Genomic DNA, 22,370 nt, shown 5'->3' with positions numbered 1-22,370 from the left:
AATGGTTAAAAAAAAAGTGGGTGGGGAATGCTAGGACGGCGTCGTGTTGGTGTTTCATGCTGCTGCCACGTTTTGATGCTAAAATATTGCAACGTGAAAACTATAAAATGGTCTTTCAGGCCCAATTTCAATTCCATTCTAAACCCCAACCTAAAATATCTGTAAATTTAATATATATTTTTTAATTTATAATTTACACGTGATATGATACATTAAATTTTTTTTACCAAAAAAATTAATTTCGATATTATACTTATAATTAGTGTTAGAAAAAGCTTGAATAAGACAATGAACGATTTTTACAAATAGATATTTCTCATGAGAAATGATAGAAAATTTATTCCACCATGGAATTGTCTACAAAACTTATTTCTAGACTTTTTAGGTACTAATTCATAATACCTGAATTTTTTTTCTCTAAAAGTATAAAATACTCTTGCAATTCGTATGGGTCACATAAAATTTAGATAAAAACCCTTAAGTTTTAGTGACATTTTTTCTTGGGTCGAAAGTTTGTAGTGACATTGACAATACTCTATCTTGTAAAATGAAAATAACAAAGAGTATTTTGCGGCGAAATCCAGTTCTATCCTGAGAACTAGGCTTCAATCCTTACAAGAGTCAAAGTTAACCATAAGCTGAGAGCTACTTAAAGTTGCTTAGCTGAATACTTAATTTTGGACTACTTTTTTTGTCAAGTTGATCTCAAAATATTTGAGTAATGAATCGAACTTTAAATATTTTAATATTTGATATGAAAATTTTGAAAAATTAATCAAATTTTTATTATTTTAATATATTTTAGTAAATTTTAATATTCTAAATTATATAAAAAATGATAAAAATATAATATTTAATTGAATTTGTGTTACAGTCATATGGATTCAATCAATTAACTAAAAGTGTGTTTGGATTGAAGGGAAGGGAAGGAAAGTAAAGAAAAAAAAGTAAAAAAAGCAAAACCCATTCCCCTTATTTAAATAAATTTTTAATTTAAAGAAAAAAAAAAAAGGTGAAAACTAAATAATTTTTAGTTTTTTTTTATAAATTCAATTTTTTTAATACTTCAATTGGAGGAAAAGCTAAGGAAAAAAAAGTTAAAAAATATTTTTATATAAAAAGACTATTATATTTATTTTTTGATTAATATTAAAATTTTAATAAAAAATTTAAGTAGATCATAATTATCTTATAATTTTTTTAAAATCACTTCTTTTTTCAAATAAGTTTTAAATATTTGTTTCAATATAAAAACTACTGATATAATAATAATTATGAGATCAGTAAACATATCATGATCTAAGAATACTCTAAAATAATAGATAATGAAAGATTATAATTGAAAAAATTATTATAATAAATTTTTTGTACTATTTACCTAAACAATAATTATTAGAATTTTTTTTTTTTTCATTATTAATTTTAATTATCTAAACAAAGGTTACATGTGTCATTTTTTTTTCTTTAAAAACTTTCTTTTCTTTTTTTTTTTTATTAATATTTATCTAGCCTAAAGCAATTGAACGAAGAATAAGAACATAATTGATCAAGCAAGAAAAGAATCAAGAAAAGGGAAGCAAAAGTCTTGAGAGAACAACAGAGAAAGAAGTCTCCAGAATTCTGTTTTCATTTCTTAATTTTCTCAAATGATTGTCAACTGCCTCTTTAAACTAACTCCCTATAACAGAAATATGAATGAAATGACAGAATTGTCACTAATGACTGCATACACAAGTATAGCCAACTAACTACTGTAACTACTTATGTAAGACTTCCATCAATACTCCCCTGGTACAGAAATCCTTCTCCTTAAGGATGAAAATCTGAATACTTGTTCTGCAACTCATAAAGAACCTCCCACATTGCATCTTCAGGAAAGGAGTTGGTCTAGTGCACCAGTACCCCGTAACAGCCTTATTTCCATTTTTTCCCAACCTCCTGTCTATGATCTGTAAGGGTTCCTTTGCAATAGTTCCATCTTCCCCCACCATTGGTAGCTGCTGCTGCGCAGGGTGCTTGCCAACATGTCCCTTAAGTTGTGAGACATAGAATGTAGGATGTATCTTAGACCCTGGAGGCAATTTTAGTCTGTATGCCACCTTCCCAACTTTTTCCAAAATCTGACAAGGTCCAAAATATTTCTCTGCTAACTTGAGACAGCTTCTATTGACAACAGAATGCCGTCTATAGGGTTGAAGCTTCACATAGACCCAGTCTCCCACCTCAAACACTCTATCACTTTTTCTTCGGTTGGCCATATTTTTCATCCTGACATGAGCCCTTTCCAAGTAAAATTTGAGCATCTTAATGGCAGCCTCTCGAGCTCTTAGAATCTGATACTGTCCATCGCGGAGTCACCAGCTAAATAAGGAATGTGAACTGGTGGAGGCTGACCATACATAGCTTCATAAGGAGTTGTATGTATGGCAGAGTGATAAGTTGTGTTGTACCACCACTCAGCCAATGCCAACCATTGGCTCCACTTCCTGGGTCGTTCACTCATCATGTATCTAAGGTATAATTCCAGACACTTATTCACCACCTCGGTCTACCCATCTGACCAAGGATGGTAAGCCGTAGATACATTCAGGGAGATACTCTGTCTCTTAAAGAGTTTTTACTAGAATTGGCTCATGAAGATTCTATCTTTGTCAGACACTATCATGTTTGGCATACCATGTAACCTGTATACTTGATCCATGAAGAGCTGAGTTACAGTCAAAGCTGTAAAAGGATATGACAAGGCTAGGAAATGAGCATGTTTGCTTAGCCTATCAACTACCACCAAAATGGTATCTTTACTTCCAGTCTTAGGCAAGCCTTCTATAAAATCCATTGAAATATCATACTAGACCCTTTCGGGTATTGGTAGAGGCTATAATAATCCTAGTGTAGCTGCATTGTCATACTTATGCTTTTGACAAACCTCGCACTCCCTTCCCATTCTTCTGACCTTTTTCTTCATGCCCTTCCAATACAAAACACCGTAAACTCTTTTCATTGTTGCTTGAACCTCAGAATGTCCCCCTATTGGACTATTTCCCTCCACCAATTTCCCTTTTCTCCTCAATTGTCCACCAAACCAAGTAAATTTGGAACTGGGTACAGCTGATGTGGTCAGTGTCTCAATCAACTTTTGGAGCCCTGAATCTCAAGTCCAAGACTCAAGAATTCTTGCCAACATATCAGTGTTTACTGAAGTAATGGTTAATGATACAGCCTCAGTCATCTTTGGTTTCTTAGATAAAACATCAACTACAATGTTAGAGCCCCATTTTTTATAGCACACGTCATAGCTATACCCCATCATCTTGGCTACCCACAACTGTTGAACTGGAGTGACAGTTTGCTGATTCAATAAGAACCTAAGACTCTGATGATTAGTTATTATTTTGAAATGTCTCGCCACCAGATTTGCATTCCATTTCTTGACTGCCAACAGTACAGCTAACATCTCCTTATCATATATCGACAGTGCCTGGTGCTTAGGTGCCAATGACTTGATGAAAGAAGCTATTGGCCTCCCATTCTGTGTTAGTACTGCTCCCATGCCACTACCAGAAGCATCCGTCTCCACTACAAATTCTTTGGAAAAATCTGCTAATGCCAACACTGATGCTGTAGTCATAGCTACCTTTAGCTCATTAAAGGCTTTTTGAGCTGCCTCATTCCATCCACAAGCATCTTTTCTTAATAAATCAGTCAAGGATTTAGCTATGATCCTATACCCTTTCATAAACCTCATATAATACGTTGTCAACCCAAAAAATCCTCTTAGTTCCTTAAGATTCTTGGGTTGTGGCCAATCAAGCATACACTGCACTTTCTCCTTATCCATTGCCACCCCCTGAATAATAATCACGTGGCCAAGGTACTTCACTTTCTTAGCTCCAAAATCACACTTGCTATGCTTCACATAAAGCTAATTGTTCTTGAGTATCTCAAACACTTTCTCCAAGTGGCTTAAGTGAACATTCCAGCTGGGCAAATACACCAGGATATCATCAAAAAATACAAGTAAGAACTTTCTCAAATGGGGCTTAAAGATGTAGTTCATTAGCCATCAAAATGTAAAAGGGGCATTAGTCAGGCCGAAGGGCATTACTAGGAACTCATAATGACCATCATGAGTTCAAAATGCAATCTTGTGTATGTCATTCTCATGCATCCTGATTTGGTAGTACCCTGACCTAAGATCTGGCTTAGTAAAGAATTCAACACCAATAAGCTCATCTAGCAATTCTTCAACCATAGGGATAGGAAATTTGTCTTTAACAGTCAAATGATTGAGTTGCCTGTAATCCACACATTGCCTCCAAGACCATCCTTATTTTTTACCATTACAATAGGAGAAGCAAAAGAACTGTTGCTGTTTCTTATAATGCCAGCCTTCAACATTTCTTTGATCATCCTCTCTATTTCGTCTTTTTGTATAGCTGGGTATCTATAAGGTTTGATCCTAATTGTCTGCTTTTCATCCATCAAGGGAATCTTGTGATCCTAGGGTCTACTCGGAGGTAACCCTGTAGGATTTGTAAATAATTCTTTATACTTATTTAACAGTCGATCTAACTCGTCTTTCAGCAGGTTCTAACCCCTGTCCTTCCACGCTTTTCTTTATTAACAATTGGGCTCCCTCAATCATCATCAAGGTGCAAGGTTGCTGGACAGAAACAGTCATTAAATTTTATAAGGCCTTCAATGCTTGCTTATCATCTAGCGACTGTATCACCCGAGGTCGAATGCCTTCCACTGTTTTCCAATTCTAACCATACTGAAACTGCGTGGTAAGAGCTATAAAATCCCATAAGAATGGACCTAGTGTCACCAGCCATTGAATTCCCAACACTACATCACACCCTTTCAATGGCAGTACCATGAAATCTGTGAGAAAATCAAGCCATGGTACTGACCAGTTCACATTTCTACCAGTACCTCGAGTAGTTATACTTTGACCATTAGCCACAATAACCACAATCTTACAATGTTGGCTAATAACTAAACCAGCGTCTTGGCAACATTGGAGTCCATAAAATTGTGTGTACTTTCTGAGTCAATTAGGATAACCAATGCATGCTTCTTGATTACACCTTTAACTCTCATACTCTGATACCCAATTGTTCCCATCATAGCATGTAAAGAGATAATTGCATGAGTGTCATCAGCATTCTCCAACTTTAATGCTTTTGTACTATCAATGCAGTCAGAAAACTCCTCCACGTCTTCCTCCTCTTCATACCCTTCTGTTATCAACTGGTACAACTGTGACCTCATGCATTTGTGGTCCGAAAAATACTTAGCCCCACACCAATAACATAGTCCATTCTTCCTTTTTTCTTCCATTTCAGCCTCAGTAAGCCTTTTAGGACCATTCCTTTGATTGTTGTGTTGGTTTATACTAGTGTTTGATTCTGGAAAAGGTGTTGGTTGTTTAGGATTGTGCAGATTCAAAAGGTTTGGTCTAAATGGTATTTTAGGGTTAGGCAATAAGGGTGGTAACTATGGGTTCCTCAAGTTTGTCGTAGTTGCTTGGGAATTGATATTGGTCATGGGAAGTTTGGTGGGTGAAATAGTTTTTTTAAAGGCAGGATAAAGTATACCTTCAATCTGTTTGTCAAGGTGCTGTGTTTGGTTCAGTGTTTTTGGCTTGAAGAGTCTAAGGGTTTGTGAGATATCAGGCTTCAAGTTACTGATGAATATGCTAACAGCATGATCGTCACTCAACTACAGTAGGTTAAGGATCCCCATGAAATCATCATGGTATTGCTCCACACTGCCAGATTGTTTCAAATTAACTAGGTCTGCCATGAGATCTTCATATTCCCCACACACAAATCTATCTTGCATCGCAGCTATATAAGAATTCCACTCCATTTTGTCAAAAGCCCCTTGCCTCCTACAATAAAGTTAACGCCACTGTAGTGTCTTTCCTTCTGAACTAAACATTGCAACTCTTACCTTAGAGCTCTCAGGCACTCTTTCAGCCATAAACTATTGCTCTAATTTTATAACCCACTCTTTAAAGTGATCCCCATTAAACTTAGGACATTCCAATCTAAACTGTCTAAAATTTTCAAAAGTGGGCATTCTTACATGTGTCACCTCCTCCGATGTTGTCTCTCCATAAACCAACCTGAATCCCTTCCATTTCTGTCCTCAGATGGATTCTCCTCTCATGCAGCCAACAGATCAAGGAAGTTCTTGAATTCCTCTTTAAGCTCCTTTCTGAACACATCAATCTTCTTATCCATCTTTTTATCAATTTGTTGAATCCCAACTTGCAGGATGCAAAACATCTTTTTGTAATCTGGAAGTCACACTGTCTGCCATGGTTGCCAAGAACGTAGCTCTGATACCTTTGTTACAATCCTTTGGATTCAATTAATTAACTAAAGCAATTGAATGAAGAATAAGAACAGAATTGATCGAGAAAGAAAAAAACCAAGAAAAGGGAAGAAGTCTTGAGAGAACGAGAGAGAAAGAAGTCTCCAGAATTCTATTTTCATTTCTTAATTACCCCAAAAAATTATCAACTGCCTCTTTAAACTAACTCCCTATAACAGAATTATGAATGAAATGACAAAATTACCACTAATGACTGCATACACAAGTATAGCCAACTAATTACTGTAACAACTTATGTAAAACTTGCATCAATTTGAGCTACTCAAAATAAATTATGAATTGAAGATCGATGGACCTCGAGCATGACAGCATCTAAACTCTACTCAACTCAATTATGCCTCTATCAATTCTGGCGGATGTTTCTGCGCAACCCTTTTGTCTCCTATGTGTGTTGGCCTTGTCTTGTTTAGAAGCAAAAAAACTTGTGCATAAGCTCGAAAAAAAGAACAGTAAATGTTGAAAAACGATAAATCATTTAACTTGAAAAAAAAAAAAGTTGGTGACTTCACCCGAAAAAGAATAAATAAAAAGTACATTACTAGATAACAATGATTATTCCAATTTCCAAGCTTCGGACAGGCAGTGGCCAAAGCACCGAGCAGAGAGAAAATGGTAAAGTGAAGAGTAGAAGATGGGAGAATACAAAGCAGGCACTGAGGAGAATTCAACGCCTTAAATTCCCTCAAAGACGACCAAAACCCTCTGTCTCAGGTCACTTCTTTATTTTTCTTTCCGATCATTTACTTTGTGTTTTATGCGTTCATCGTCTCATTTCTGGTTTAAAATTTATGGTATTAGAGAGTTCCTTGATCATTTTAATTGATTTGATGAACTTTAGTTTAATTCTTGCCTTTGATCTAAATTCCAATCGAGGTACTAGACTTGTTCTTTGTTGCTTTGGTCTGTGGGAGATCCATGGATGACTGCAGATGATGGATTTTAGTATATAAAAAAAAATATATATATATATATATATATATATATATATATATGTGAGAATCTGAATAGAGGCCTTAGTTTTCTGTTTCGCACCAACAATTGTGTTTGATCTTCTCTCCATTCTCGCTTATCCATTTACCCCTTTTCAGCAAAGATGAAGAACCATTCACCTCTTTTAGTATATATAAGGCTTCTTTTGAAGAATCAAACAAATTTTCAGGTGTTTTGCTCAATTTTCTTTTCAGGAAATAAGAAATCCAATGTCAGAGAACATAGTAAATATATTTAATAAAAAAGTTCCCATATTTTTTTCTCAATCAACGATTAAGAAACAAAACTGTACATTATTCCTTAATGACAACCACGAGGGTTAACCCTTCAGACAAGCTGCGTAAAAACTATAAACAAAGATGATACATAGAAACGTATACCAACCAGACCCATGGAAGAATTTAATTGATTTTGCTCAACCTTCCCATCCATACCAACCAGCCCCATGGAAGAAGTTAATTGATTTTGCTCAACCTTCCCATCCATATCATTTGCTGCAGACTAAACATACCTTGATGGTTTTGCACAAGACAATGCTTATTTTCCTGCAGTGGTCATCCATGTGTCATTTCCCTTTGAAAACTCTCTTCTGTATCATCAGATCGATCTTGCTTTTCAGCGCATTGTCGCAAACAATAACAATCAAAGATCATCTATGCCATGACTGTTTGCTGCCTTTGAGCAAGGTCTTGATGTCTCTTGACAAGATCTTGGCTCTCACCATCAACACTTATGTCCCCGGCTTCCCTAGTTAGGTATTTGTCAACTTGTGCAGCAGCTTGCCTTCCCTCTGATATAGCCCACACAACTAATGACTGACCACGTCGACAATCTCCAGCTGCAAAGACCCCATCCACATTAGTTGCAAAGCGGCCATACTCTGCCTTAAAGTTTGATCGGTTGTCTTGCTCCACACCTAACTTGTCTGCCACTGTCTGTTAAAAATTAAAGAGCACAAGAACTGATGAGCAATGCACAAACCGTGCAACATACAAATGACATGTATCTTAAAAGAACTCGAAAAACTGCATTAGGTTATAACAAAAGCAAAATCTTCAAGTGACTTATTCACCATAAATATGACTTCGGTTTGCCTTATTATAAGCAAATTACCAACCAAAGCACCAATTAGCATTGAGTTATCACTAGATAGGGCATTAAAACCTTATTGCAACAAAAAAATTCTAACAAGGAGAGTCATGGCAATACTCACTGACTCAGGCCCAAGGAACCCCATAGCTAGCAGGACTAGATCAGCCTCAATTACTTCCTCAGAGCCCTCAACTTCCTTGAATTGAAACTTCCCACTGGCATCCTTTTCCCAGCGCACACGTACCACCTCAAGTCCTTTCACAACTTCATTCTCATCTCCCACGAACCTCTTAGTCAAAACCTCATAAGATCTTGGGTCTTTTCCAAATTTGGCAGCAGCTTCTTGGTGCCCATAGTCTACACGGAATATGCGAGGCCACTACAATTCCCAAAAAAAAAAAGGCAGAAATAGTCACATAAGATGTCTAGACCATTAAATATTCCAATCAAAGTCTCTGCTATTCCATGTACCATGCCTAACCGATTCAAATTAGTTTGAAGAAAGGTCAACTTAGCTCCAATGCCAAAGTAAGCATATACCAAAAAAGGATTTTACTGTCTTAATGCATTTTGGCTGTCTAAAAGGAAAACCAAAAGGAAAATGAAATGAAAATTAAAATGACAACTTTTATCATGATTAATAGTCCAATAAGAGCCTACATTCTCTTTCCTTTCACTTCACATATTGGAAGCCACAGCATAAAATCGTCAGGAACAAAGGATAAAACTGTCAAACCTGTGGCCAAGGATTGCCAGGAGCTCTAGTTTGTGGTGGCTGAGGAAGTAACTCGAGATTTACAATGCTATTACATCCATGGCGGATGGATGTCCCTATGCAATCTGTACCAGTGTCTCCTCCACCAATGACTACTACATTCTTGCCCTTAGCTGATATATAGTTACCATCTTGGAGATTACTATCAAGCAAGCTCTTAGTATTTGCATGAAGGAATTCCATTGCAAAATGAACACCAAATAACTTCCGTCCTGGAACTGGAAGGTCCCTGCATCAAGAAAATAAATGCATTCAATTATGCGACCATGTTATAATGAATATTTAAGTATTGATTACCTAAATATTCTTAGTAGTTTCCATTATGGCTAAGCCACCGTCATCTGATTTTTAGTCATAATCCACATAAAGAATAAAAACCTATTAGCAAAAATCTAAAATATCTCCAAAGATGTATAAAAAATCAACAGCTTTCTTCCCTGTAAGATTTACCTTGGTTTTGTGGCACCAACTGCCAAAAGAATGGCATCACTTTCCTCTTGTAGCCGGTCAAGGGAGTAGGAAGGGTCAATTCCAACATTAGCATTGACCACAAATTTAACTCCTTCCTCTGCCATAAGGTTAACCCGCCGCTGAACTACATCCACCTTGTCAGTCTTCATGTTAGGGACTCCATACATCATGAGCCCTCCAATTCTGTCAGCACGCTCATACACAGTCACTGAGTGACCCATTCTATTTAGCTGATCAGCAGCAGCCAAACCAGATGGTCCACTTCCAACAATAGCAATGCTTTTGCTGTGATCATGAACGCAGATTAAGTAGCACTTCCTTAGTGAATACATAAACTTACAAGATACATCAATCTTGCAAAGAAGCAGAGGCATCTCAATTGAATCATGCCACAAGATTTGAAAACGTCACTTGATTAACCAAGGAACTAATTTTTAAATGTGAGGACCCTTAAGGGAAATAAATGAAGTGGTTTAAAATGAACAACTTGAAAAATAACATGGACCACTAGTTAGGTATACTGAGGGAATAAGATAACATACCCTGTTCTCTTGAGAGGAGGCCGTGGCACCATCCACCCTTCCTCAAATGCCCTGTCTATGATAGCACATTCAATGCTTTTGATGGACACAGGATTCTCAATAATACCCAGAACGCAAGACCCTTCACATGGTGCAGGGCACACTCGGCCGGTGAACTCTGGAAAGTTATTTGTCTCTAGAAGACGATCTAATGCTTCACGCCACCTATTTTGATACACTAGCTCATTGAATTCAGGTATTTTGTTTCCAAGAGGACATCCAGAGTTCTCCTGTATTTATGAATGTAAAAGGAATCTTAGATTTAATTCATATCCAAAATGACAAAAGAAGAGTAAAAACCGTAATAAGTACCTGATGGCAGAAAGGAGTACCACAGTCCATGCAACGAGCAGACTGGGTCTTCAAAAGTGGACCAGGTTTCGATTCCTCCATGACCTCCTTCCAGTCATTCATCCGAACATTTGGATCTCTATATTGAACGCCTTCGCGCTCATAAACAACAAAACCACGATGTTTCACAGCATCAGAAACCCGAGTAGGCCTCTTGACAGGTTCAGCCTCTACTTTCTACAAATTCCAAAATTCAAATTAGATAAAAACAGATAGTGCAAGATAACAATAGGCAATGTATGAAGATAGCAATCAAACACCAGAAAGCAGTGGGAAGCAATGCAAAAAGGTATGATGTAAGGTTAAAAAATTGAAGATTTATGGAGAAGAGTTAAACACAAAAGTTCAATTAAAGAAATCCAAAAGAAAAGGGGGAAAGAAGAAAAGAGGAAGAAGGCAGGTATACCTCAGCAACACGAAATTTTAATGAAAAATAAATCCAAAAGAAAAGAGGGAAAGAGAACTTTTAATTGGAAAAAGGGGAAAGAGAAGTTTAACCAAGAGACAGAGCATAGACCCTTGAAAAGAATTATAAACTTAATAATAACATATTACTACATACCTGACTTGATTTCTCATTCAACGATGCAGCTGCCAACTTTTTGAGCTCTTCAAAAGCATCTTTTTCCATCAACTCTGCCTCATCTTGCTCCTCAGCTTCTTTTGCAGAGCGTTCGGATGCCTCCTTAGAGGCTTCCTCGTCTTTCATCTTTGCTAGAACACGCTTGTAATCCCTGGGGAAGACTTTAATGAATTTGGGCAAAAGATTCTCAAAGTCAGCAAGTACTTCTCTGGCTAACTGGCTGTTTGTATGACGCTGGTGTTGCTGAATCATCATTTTAAGAGTCAAAATATCCTCTTCTTCTTCAACTTTATCAAGGTCTACCAGCTCAGGATTGCATCGAGATTGAAATTTCCCATCCACATCAAAGACATAAGCAATACCACCACTCATACCTGCAGCAAAATTCCTGCCAGTTTTTCCGATCACAACAACAGTCCCACCTGTCATGTACTCACAACCATGATCACCAACACCTTCTACAACTGCTTTGGCACCAGAATTACGAACACAAAATCTTTCTGCTGCCATTCCATTGAAATATGCTTCCCCACTAGTAGCCCCATAGAGAGCCACATTACCAATTACTATGTTTTCTTTAGGATCAAACCGACTTCCATTTGGAGGATAAACTACAATTTTGCCACCTGATAATCCTTTGCCAACATAGTCATTGCTATCACCTTCAAGCTCCAGCATGATGCCAGGGCACAGGAAAGCTCCCAAGCTCTGCCCTGCGCTTCCTGAGAGTTTGATATGGATGGTACCAGCAGGAAGCCCTGCCAGGTGGTAGCGCTTAGTTACGTCATGGCTAAGCATTGTTCCAACTGCACGGTTCACATTACATATTGGTGTTTCAATATATACCGGAAGACCTTTCTCTAGAGCAGCTTTAGATAGCTTAATAAGTTTTTGGTCCAAAGCCATATCCAAGCCATGATCCTGTTTTTGAATACAATATTGAGCAGCTTCAGGGCGAATGTCAGCAGCAGGTCTGAGCAACAAGGAGAGGTCAATATTCTGAAGCTTTTCATTATTACCAAGGACTTCCTTATCAACTTCAAGCATATCTGAACGACCAACCATCTCCTTAAGTGTTCGGAAACCAAGCTGAGACATTGTCTCCCTCAACTCCTCAGCTAGCATAAAGAAAAAGTTAATAACATGTTCAGGTTCTCCAGCAAATTTTTCTCTAAGCACAGGATCTTGAGTAGCAATTCCCACAGGGCAGGTGTTCTTGTGGCATTTTCGCATCATGATGCAACCCAGAGTTATGAGAGGGGCAGTGCTGAAACCAAACTCTTCCGCACCAAGAAGTGCAGCAATGGCCACATCTCTTCCTGTTTTAAGTTGGCCATCAGTCTGGAGAACCATACGGCCACGGAGATCATTAGCAACCAGAGTTTGGTGGGTCTCAGCCAAACCAAGTTCCCATGGGAGCCCAGCATTTTTTATGCCTGTCCACCGTGAGGCCCCAGTACCGCCATCATGACCTGATATTAAGACATGGTCAGCATGCCCCTTGACAACCCCGGCTGCAATTACTCCCACTCCAACTTCAGATACTAGCTTCACACTGATTCGAGCCGTTGGATTGGAATTCTTAAAAAACAAATAAAGTGTCAGAGAGACCAATCATAGTACATTGACATCATAGAATGTTGAATCTTAAGAAGCAAGAAGAAAAAACCAACTCTAAAAAGGAAGGCTCCTGGAAGAGCATATATGGTCATGATGCTTCAAGTAACAAGTAAAAAGAGCAGTACATGCTCCTACCTTAAGATCATGAATTAGTTGCTTAAGGTCTTCAATTGAATAGATATCATGATGGGGAGGAGGACTGATAAGTCCCACACCAGCAGTTGAGTTTCTAGTGACTGCAATATCTCCTATTACCTTATGACCTGGAAGTTCACCTCCTTCACCAGGCTTGGCACCCTGTGTAACAAAGAAAGTTTTAGTTAAAAAATAAAGAAATCTACAGATAAGAATTTACTTCAGTTCATATTTTAACCTCACCAAATGTCAAATGAAGGTATCAGTTAAAGATGCAAAGTCACTCAGAGGTGCTTTGCTGACACAGCATCATCTGCCATGAACATAAATCCATAAACAAGAGGAACCTCTATTCCAATTGGAATACAGGCACTAAATACAAATAAAAAAGCAATGGCAGAAACAATGGAAAAAGTACATATACTATAAATAATAGATAGACTAATACCTGAGCCATCTTTATTTGCAGTTCATCAGCATTTGTAAGGTAATAACTTGAAACTCCAAATCTCCCACTTGCAACCTGCTTGATGGCGCTTCTTTTTGGATTCATTGAACCATCCGGAAGAGGTTCCATACGAGATGGTTGCTCGCCTCCCTCACCTTTCAACAAAATTTGAATTAAGAATATCCTAATTTGGTTTTCCAACAACAGAATACCATCATACAGAAAAGCAACAATAAAAGGACATGATTATAGACAAGCCCCAAAAACTACAGCTAAAGAACTCCCAATAAAGGAAACAAGAGAAAATAAATAAATGTAAGGAACAACAATTATGTGCACTTCGAGAAAGAATATTTCGAAATAGTCCAGAACCTAAACTGCAAAATTTCCCACAATAGGTTCACAACCAATTTTAGGATCAAAGTTAGACATAGGAATTTAAAATGAGCACATTCTAAATTAAATACTTCTTGAAGAACATACCTGTATTTGATTTCCCCCCAATTGTATTCATAGCAACAGCCAAGGTTGTGTGTGCCTCCAATGATATTGATCCATAACTCATGGCCCCAGTACAAAACCGTTTCACAATTTCACTGGCAGGTTCCACCTCATCCAATGGAATTTTCACCTCTGCCTCCTTGAACTTCAACATCCCACGCAGATTACAGGTCTTGTTCAATTCATGAATACGTTTGGCATATTCCTTATAGGCAGCAACACTATTACTCCTGGCAGCTTCTTGCAGCTTTGCTATAGCAAGAGGATCATTCAGGTGAACTTCACCACCTTTCCTCCAGTGATAATCTCCAGGATTGGGCAGTGCTACAGCTTCAGCACTTCCTGGAGCCGGAGCCCGAGAAGGGAATGCTAACTCATGCAAATGAAGCGCATCACATGCTAGCATTTCAAATGTTGCTCCTTCAACTCTGCTTGGAGTTCCTGCAAAGCACTTTTCAATCACTTCCGAAGAAAGGCCCAGAGCTTCAAAGATCTGAGCACCCTTGTATGAGGCCAAAGTACATATCCCCATTTTCGCAAGAACCTTCATCATTCCATAGTTGCTTGCCTTGAAATACTTCTTGACCAGCTCATCCTTTGAGTGGAACTCACCACTAGATTTTGGAGGAATCTTCCCATCTACCTGCAATCTCCAAATGGCCTCTATGGCCAAGTATGGGCATATAGCATCTGCACCAAATCCAACCAGTGTACAGAAATGGTGCACTTCACGTGGTTCTGCAGATTCAACTATTATTCCCACTCGTGTACGCTCAAGTTTTTTAACAAGATGGTGATGAACAGCACCAACTGCCAAGAGGGAGCTTACAGCAACACGCTTAGAAGAGAAGGCTGCACATTTAAAGGAGAGGGGCCATTAGTAGCTTAGAGCATGATTTATTAAAAAAGAGAAGATGGATGGGCAATAGAGGAGGTGTGGTACCATGCCACATAAATTTCAATCAGAGATCAGGAAAACCTCTAGTTTTATTTATAGTGTTGGGAACAATGTAGTACCTCTGTCAGAAAGCACCAATAATTTATAACCTTCCTTAATTGCATCTTGTGCTTCAGCACAAATCCTGTCCAAGGTTTCCTCTAATCCCTTCCTCCCACGGTCCTTTGAATACGTTATGTCCAGAACTTTACTACGCCAGCCTCTGTAATTCATCTTTTTAATTACTTCTGTCTCTTCAATTGATAAAAGAGGCCCCTTTAGTGAAAGACGATGACATTGCTCTTCCGTTGTTTCAGTTAGATCTCCTTCTGGACCAATCATGCATTCCATGGATGTCACTATTTTCTCTCGAATAGGGTCAATGGGCGGATTGGTTACTTGAGCAAACATTTGCTTGAAATATTCAAAAGTAAGCTTCTCTCGGTTGGACATAACTGCCAGAGGAGTATCATTTCCCATTGAACCAAGTGCCTCTGAACCGTCTTTAGCCATGGGAAGAAGCAGCATCTCCAAAGCCTCAACAGTGAAGCTGCATGACCAGAATTTGATTATCACTAAGTGTTCCATAAAGGCATTGCGATTGAGTTAGTAACAAAACAGGACAGACAGTCACATACCCAAAAGCCTTCAATGGAGCCAACAAACCATGAATTCCCATGTTCTCCATGTTGTCATCATCATTGGAAGCCTTCAAGTCACAGAGATTAAAAATCAACTAGATTGTTCAGAAACAAAACCCCACTTGGGGAAGAAGCTGGAAACAATTAGAATAAGAAAATGAATCACTTACTGTCATAGTTCCAGCTACTGCGGGAGTGACCCTCTCTGAATCCTGAACTGAAGCAACTATGTCATTGAGTTCAATTTTTTGCCTCTCAAGCCATTCACCATAAGGCCTAGCAACTGAATATTGTTGCTTCAAGGCTTCATCATCGACAACAATATGCTTCTCAAAATCTACCAGAAGCATCATCCCAGGGTTTAGTCTTCCTTTTCTGAGCACATCTTCAGGTGGAATATCAACAACACCAACTTCACTGGCCATGATGACCCGTCCACTGTGTGTTACATAAAACCGACCAGGACGGAGTCCATTGCGATCCAATGTAGCTCCAAGGTAGCGACCATCAGTGACTGCAAATAAGTTTTTCATCAGTCGGAGAAGGCTAAACATCACGTTAAATCCTTTTGACAAGAAATTAACAGAGCATAATTACATGAGATGAGAGCAGGTCCATCCCATGGCTCCATTAGAGCTGAGAAATATTCGTACAAGGCCTTCCGATGAGGATCCATATTTTTATCATTTTGCCAGGCTTCTGGGATCATCATCATAACTGCTTCTGGAAGGCTTCTACCAGCTCGAACAAGAAGCTCAAGGACTCCATCAAAAGCCCCTACAAGCCGAAGAAAAGAAAGTAAAAAAATAATAATATACATGTCAGTCAAATGGACACTGAGTATCGTCTGTTTGGCATCCAAAACTTTGAATTAGGAAATGGGAAAAAATGAAAGTCTGATACAAGAACACATTTATAAGATGCAACTACAGAGATGCAGAAGTTTACCTGAATCAGATGAACTGGCATCCACAATGGGTAGAAGCTTTTTCATCTCGTTCTTTGATAGACCAAGCTCCTTGCACTTTAATAGTCCCTCACGTGCTTTCATCCTGATAAAATACAAGAAATTCAGCCAAAGTCCTATTATTAAAGATACAGACAATAAGGAAAACAACACATTATATGCCATTTCACCAAACCAACCAGTAAAATTATTTGTCCTAATTTTTTTAGCCTTTGTACACACACAAAAAGCTTAACTAACACCAGAAAATTAGTGAAATGAAGATGCATTTAGAACCCAAGTTATGAAACATCAAGAAAAGACATCTCCTTTCACAAGCAGACATCCCTTCTCAACACTAACAGAGCAAGCAAATTTCTGGAATTAACAAAAAAAAAGGTCACTTCAAGAAATTATATGGCATCATATACCTGTTAAACGAGACAACAGCAATTAAACACAAACAGTCAAAACTCAAATCAGTCATGCATTATTTGTTTTATTTATCAATTGTTCCCATAAAGAGGAGCAAGTATGGCACGCGACCAAAAACAAAGCAAATAGTGGGATGTAAAACTTCGACAAGTACAGAACTAAGCTAGAAATGGAAATATTAAGTTGCTTCAGATATGGCGAAGAGGAGGATCTTTTCTAAGTTTTATATCAGTATTACATTCTAAGTATATATTCTCAACTATTCTATGAAAAAAGGGAAAAATACTAAAAAAATGTAGACGTGCACCAATTATTCCAGAATTTGCAAGCTTCTAAGATACATACCAGTTTACATTGCCTCTGAGCGTATTAATTTCCCCGTTATGGCCCAACACACGCATTGGTTGAGCACGATCCCAGCTAGGAAATGTATTAGTTGAAAATCGAGAATGTATCTGCATCAACAAAAGGATCACAATTGTCATGCACAGCTTCCTCTTCTTGTTAGGAATGTAGGATCAGGTTTAAAAATGCACACACAGAACTCTGTTCAAAGCACTTCAACAATGGTATACTGCAGTGCCAAGGCATAAATTACACATCCTAAGCTACCTTGACCAGACTTCCCACCAGTAAATAGAAGTTTCATTCTCACACAACCAATCATAGAGAGCGTTGCAGCAAGTTTCTGCAAACATGATTTACTTGACAATGAGGTTTCTTACCAACTCACCAAAGGTATCCAATCCAGCATCTAAATTCATATAGTTATCAAGGGAGTGGATGAACTTAAGAGATCATTCAAACTTCAATGCCTCAGAAGTCATCCCCCAACCTTGCATCTCTTCAGTTACCAGTGGTTCAATGCTGTTTGTTGAAGCATTGAGTTAGCAGAGAAAGAATGAAAAAGGATGAATGCATAAAGTATTTACCAGGGCCATGTAGCTCGTAAACCTTTCATTGCCAAGATCTGCATAATAGTAATTTTGCAGCTGGTTAGGCTTTAACTGCCCCTTATAAACAACAGTCCTGCACAAGCCAGATAAAGGTGTAAGTTTGCTTAACGTGCCAAAACCATTGGGAAAATTCTTGTTATAACAAAACCCAGTTCTCTAAAGCACAAACCTTGAGGAAAGAGAACATATATAAAAGTCCCTAACACCACCATGTTGGAGGTTCAACGCAGCTCGGATAGCAACCATGGAAACCCTCCTTAATATGTACATCTGTAAAACATTTACAAGTTAGTGATCTAGTCTGACAAATAGAAGCAACATGTCGCGCTCCTTACTCATACTACTTAATTTCCCTGGAAAAACTCATTTTCAGATTCTTATACTCTAATTCAGAAATAAGCTTGATTCATTCTTTCTAGCAAATTGATGATAATATGCAATTTAACATGTTAACACCGAGAAAAGAAAACCTAACCTGCTGTTCAAGGTCAGCCTTTGATCTAGGAGTAGGTGTAAGAAACAATTGCTCGATAACAGGCTCTGTCAGCAAAGCAGCATTGCCCAATCCTGAGTTATCTGTTGGTACAGATCGCCACCCAAGCACTCTATGCCCAAGAGATTCAGCAACCTGCAAAAGCCAACCAAATTTTCATCAACAAATGTTGTAAAAAAATCTCTATTGATATTCAGTTGTATATATATGAATTACTGAAAGATGACCATCATAATGGTTGCTGGCTCCAATTAGCCAAAAAAATAAGATAAATCCCTGAAATTTGCTTTCAAGATACTGTGAAAGAATAGTCAATAATCTGTTGTAAAGAAGCATTTTTAATTTATCTATATTTATTAAAAAAAAAAAGAAAAGTGGCAAGAGAGTGCTCTTTAGATTTGTAAATATAAGAAAAAATAATTATTATTACTTAATATACACAACAATACTAGGATTGCTATTCAAACTAGACACTTGCTAGATATGCAAAATAACATCTAGCTCGTTATGAAGATCAATTAATAATAAATCAAAGAACAACTCTTTCAGTTTAGAAATTTACCTTAGTGAATACATTTTTGCTTTCTTCCCTTCGGCTCTCAGATGTGGGCAAAAAGAACATGCCCACCGCATATTCCCCTGGTGGTGGCAACTCAAATCCGACATCCTTTGCAACCTGATCATAGAATCGAAACTGTTCAAAAAGCCAGCATTTGTGCCTTTAATACTCCGTAATTATTAAAAACAAATAAAATCCGGGCTTTGAGGGGGACATTCCATGTATTATTCCTTCACTAACTCACAAATAAAAAGTGCTGAAAACTTAAATGAAATATGAAATGGAAATTTCGGTTAAAGAAATTATTATTCCACAGAATTAAATTCCAAACATGATTTTTTTTAGGAAAAATAATAATTTAAAAGAAATGCAAAAGGCTAAAAAAGAAGATAACACAAACAAACCTCCTTATAGAAATCATGAGGAAGCGCCACAAGAATCCCAGCTCCATCTCCAGTATTTGTCTCACATCCACAAGCCCCTCTATGTGACATCCGTATCAACATCTCCAAAGCATCCGTTATCTAACAAATTCCACAAAAAATCAAACAAAACTCAAACATCAGCAATTACGCACATAAAATCAAAATACATTAAAATATACAATCTCATAAAACGTACAGTTTTACGGCTGCTTTCACCGGATAGCTCGGCGACAAATCCGACCCCACAGGAGTCCTTATCAAAAGACGGATCATAAAGACCAAGTGGCTTCTCAGGCACCCCGGACAATGAGGATCGCACCACAACACGGAGTTTTGGGGACCGACCTGGCCCGTCCGACTGCCATAAGTGTAGCCTCTCTGATCCAGACCCCCGCAATCGAGTCCCTAAAAACTTCTTCTCTAACGCCGCCGAGGACCTTTTCGTAACGGAACATCGTGCAGTTCTTGTTTTACGGCGGTTTGAGGGGTTGACATTCAGTTGCGGAGTAAGGGAGGATTTGTTGAGTGAAGGGAGAGGGCAAGAGCTGTTTCGAAGTTGAAGAAGAGAGCCAGACGTCGATGCCAACGCCATTATTCAAAAACGGTTTTTCAAATCCGGTTTTCTTTGTATTGTAATTCACTTAATTAAAGGCTTTTTTAGAAGAGCTTGTTTTTAGATAAGATTAGCATATTCCAGAGTGAAAGGCGATCTCCTTTTCAGATACAGATCCGTCAACCAGATCTATAGAGATTTGTAGAGAGATCTGAAAATCGGACCGATTTCAAGTGAAAATTCGACTATTTTTCTGATCGATTCTGGAGAAAAAAAAAAAGTCCTGGGATTTGTCTGGTTTGAGCTTCACCAGTTCAACGAAATCCTTCGAAACATAGTAACTTTATATATATATATATATATATATATGAAAAATCTCCTATCACGTGCGGATTCTCCAAGATCGAGCTTCGAAGCACTCGACGAAAGTAGGATATGAAATTACCAGACTTACCTATGAGACCGCGAAAAATTAACAAGAAAATACAGAGACGAACTCAGAGAACAAGAGAAGGGAAAAAATGAAATTTAGCATAACCAAGCTGGGAGCGTGCTCTGTATTTTGATAGTCTTTTGAAGAGACGATAACTGGATTTATATAGAAGAGAGTAGAAAGATCAGAGTTGGTTTTTCCTTTTTGAGAGGATGTGGGGACCACGGTGGTGGGAAGCCCTAAATTTACCCCAGTGAGACTCATTCGGCCGCAACACAATTTTTTGCCAGAGTCGTAACATCCAAACGCCACGTGTAGATTTAACCCTATGCGGCATGCGACAGCCGCTCATGGTGGGTCCCCCGTCGAGGGATAGACACCCTGGATGTGGCTGCTGCTTTCCTGGTTGGGTAGCTTTAGGAGGTGGAAGCGGAGGATTAGGCTCGGCTCCGAGCCTCCGCAACTTGTCTCACTGTAAAACAAATACTTCCCATAGAGGGGGGTAAATTTTAAAATAGAGTTTGTTACACTCCTCATAGATAATTATTGATTGTTTTTAAGTTAACGATTAAAAGAATTTATATTTAATAAAATGGGTTGTATGAATATTATTATATATTATCAATGAATTATATAATTTTTAAAATATATTTAAAATTAATTTTTTATTATAATGTAAGAAAAAAGATGTTTACTATTATTTTAGTATTTTTTTATTCTTTAATCTTTCGTAATCATCTTTATCAGCTCTAATAATTCTGCATAATTATCTGATTAAGAAAAGAGTGATAAGGGTAGTTTTGTCAAAATATGCTTAGCAAGGTAGGTAGTTGCCTCGTAATGTGACGCGAGGAATGACGAAAAGAGCAAAAAACAAATGGAAGCAATTTTAAGTCCCCGGACGCGGCCAATGGTATATGAGATAAGGCTGCCAACAGTTTTTACGCGGCCAATAGTTAAATAACACTGCATACGATCTTTTGCTGTAATTAACTTATCAAATTAAGATTTTTCTGTCTCATTTCGTTAGTTTAGTTTAGTTTTTGTCAAATAAATTTATTATTAATTTTTTAAATTATATATTAAATTCAAAATTTAAAATATGCATTTTATAATTTTGAAATTTAAAAGTCTGTAAATCTTATTTTTAAGTTTTATAATTTTATTAAAAATAATTATCAAAATTGAATTTTTTTTAAATCAAAATTAAGTTCATTGAACCAAAATTTTACTAGGAAACAAACATAATGAGACAAAAGGATACTCATCACGATATTTTATTTTGTTTTTGTCAAATACATCAAATGTTTGTCAATTAAATCCTCTCCGTCTCATCCGAAGATTGCTTCATTATGAAACTTTTAATTGCAGCTTCTATTTTCTAAGCTTTTATGATGATACTCTGATCAGCCCATTGGAAGGGAAAATGTTTTTTATTTTTTTGGTTTGAAGCAAGTTCCATGGCCAATGGCCTTTTTACACCCGAGATGAAACACATAAAAATTTGTATTATTAGGGATATCAATTTTATTCATATTTAATAAAAATATAATTTTTTATTTGAAAAAGTATAGGAATGACTATTATATTATAGGATAAGTATTACATTATAAAAATTTATATGATTTTAAATTTTTATTAGATATAAAAATTTAGACAGATAATATAACATCCATTCTATACTCATATCTTATATATATTTATATATGTTTAGTAGATAAAACTTTCCTTAAATAATATAAATTATTATTTTAGATTAATTAGAATTAATATATTTTATTAAAATATATATATTTATAAAAAAAATTACATAAATATATAAAATAAAAATAAAAAAGCTAAAAAATAATTTTTTTTTTTAAGTTACAGGTATTGAGATTATTCATATCCATTGAACATCTGCAAAGATGAAGATATATTTAAAATACTTATTAGATATGGATATGATAATAGATATAATATAAAAATCTAAGAATGAGGAAGAAGAATGCTCTACTTTTCTCATACTTTATCTATTGACATTCTTATGCATCATTTTTT

The 22,370-nt window shown here is 37.0% G+C and overlaps 2 protein-coding genes across 6 annotated transcripts; both read right to left on the bottom strand.

Moving 5' to 3' along the window:
* Positions 1-1,757: 1,757 nt before the first annotated feature.
* LOC149516752 (uncharacterized) lies at positions 1,758-2,258 on the bottom strand. The gene has a single exon (XM_089765207.1). It carries the CDS (start codon positions 2,256-2,258, stop codon positions 1,758-1,760), a length of 501 nt encoding a protein of 166 aa, XP_089621333.1.
* A 5,349-nt stretch (positions 2,259-7,607) lies between these two features.
* On the bottom strand, positions 7,608-20,226 carry LOC111309227 (glutamate synthase [NADH], amyloplastic-like). Of its 5 annotated transcripts, XR_016345099.1 has the most exons (24): positions 19,541-20,226; positions 19,324-19,443; positions 18,923-19,036; positions 18,343-18,495; positions 18,037-18,137; positions 17,844-17,940; positions 17,257-17,366; positions 16,479-16,582; positions 16,128-16,307; positions 15,701-16,044; positions 15,528-15,598; positions 14,970-15,439; positions 13,935-14,804; positions 13,452-13,606; positions 13,004-13,165; positions 11,228-12,829; positions 10,627-10,842; positions 10,276-10,544; positions 9,713-10,018; positions 9,560-9,603; positions 9,224-9,491; positions 8,609-8,866; positions 7,870-8,330; positions 7,608-7,815 (listed from the first exon to the last, which is right to left on the bottom strand). XR_016345099.1 is itself a non-coding variant. In XM_022908216.2 (22 exons), exons 1-22 carry the CDS (start codon positions 19,934-19,936, stop codon positions 8,049-8,051), a joined length of 6,648 nt encoding a protein of 2,215 aa, XP_022763951.1. In that variant the 5' UTR covers positions 19,937-20,226; the 3' UTR covers positions 7,608-8,048. The 5 variants fall into 5 exon arrangements, 2 of the variants coding, with proteins under 2 accessions (XP_022763951.1, XP_089621819.1); XR_016345098.1 differs by having other exon boundaries at positions 7,608-8,330; XR_002692379.2 differs by lacking the exon at positions 9,560-9,603.
* Between the last annotated feature and the right edge of the window lie 2,144 nt (positions 20,227-22,370).

This window comes from Durio zibethinus, chromosome 9 (assembly GCF_047325235.1).
Source record: "Durio zibethinus cultivar Kanyao isolate XHJ-2024 chromosome 9, ASM4732523v1, whole genome shotgun sequence".
Lineage (NCBI taxonomy): Eukaryota > Viridiplantae > Streptophyta > Magnoliopsida > Malvales > Malvaceae > Durio > Durio zibethinus.
Note: the sequence above shows the minus strand (reverse complement) of the source record. Positions and strands in the feature narration are given on the sequence as shown.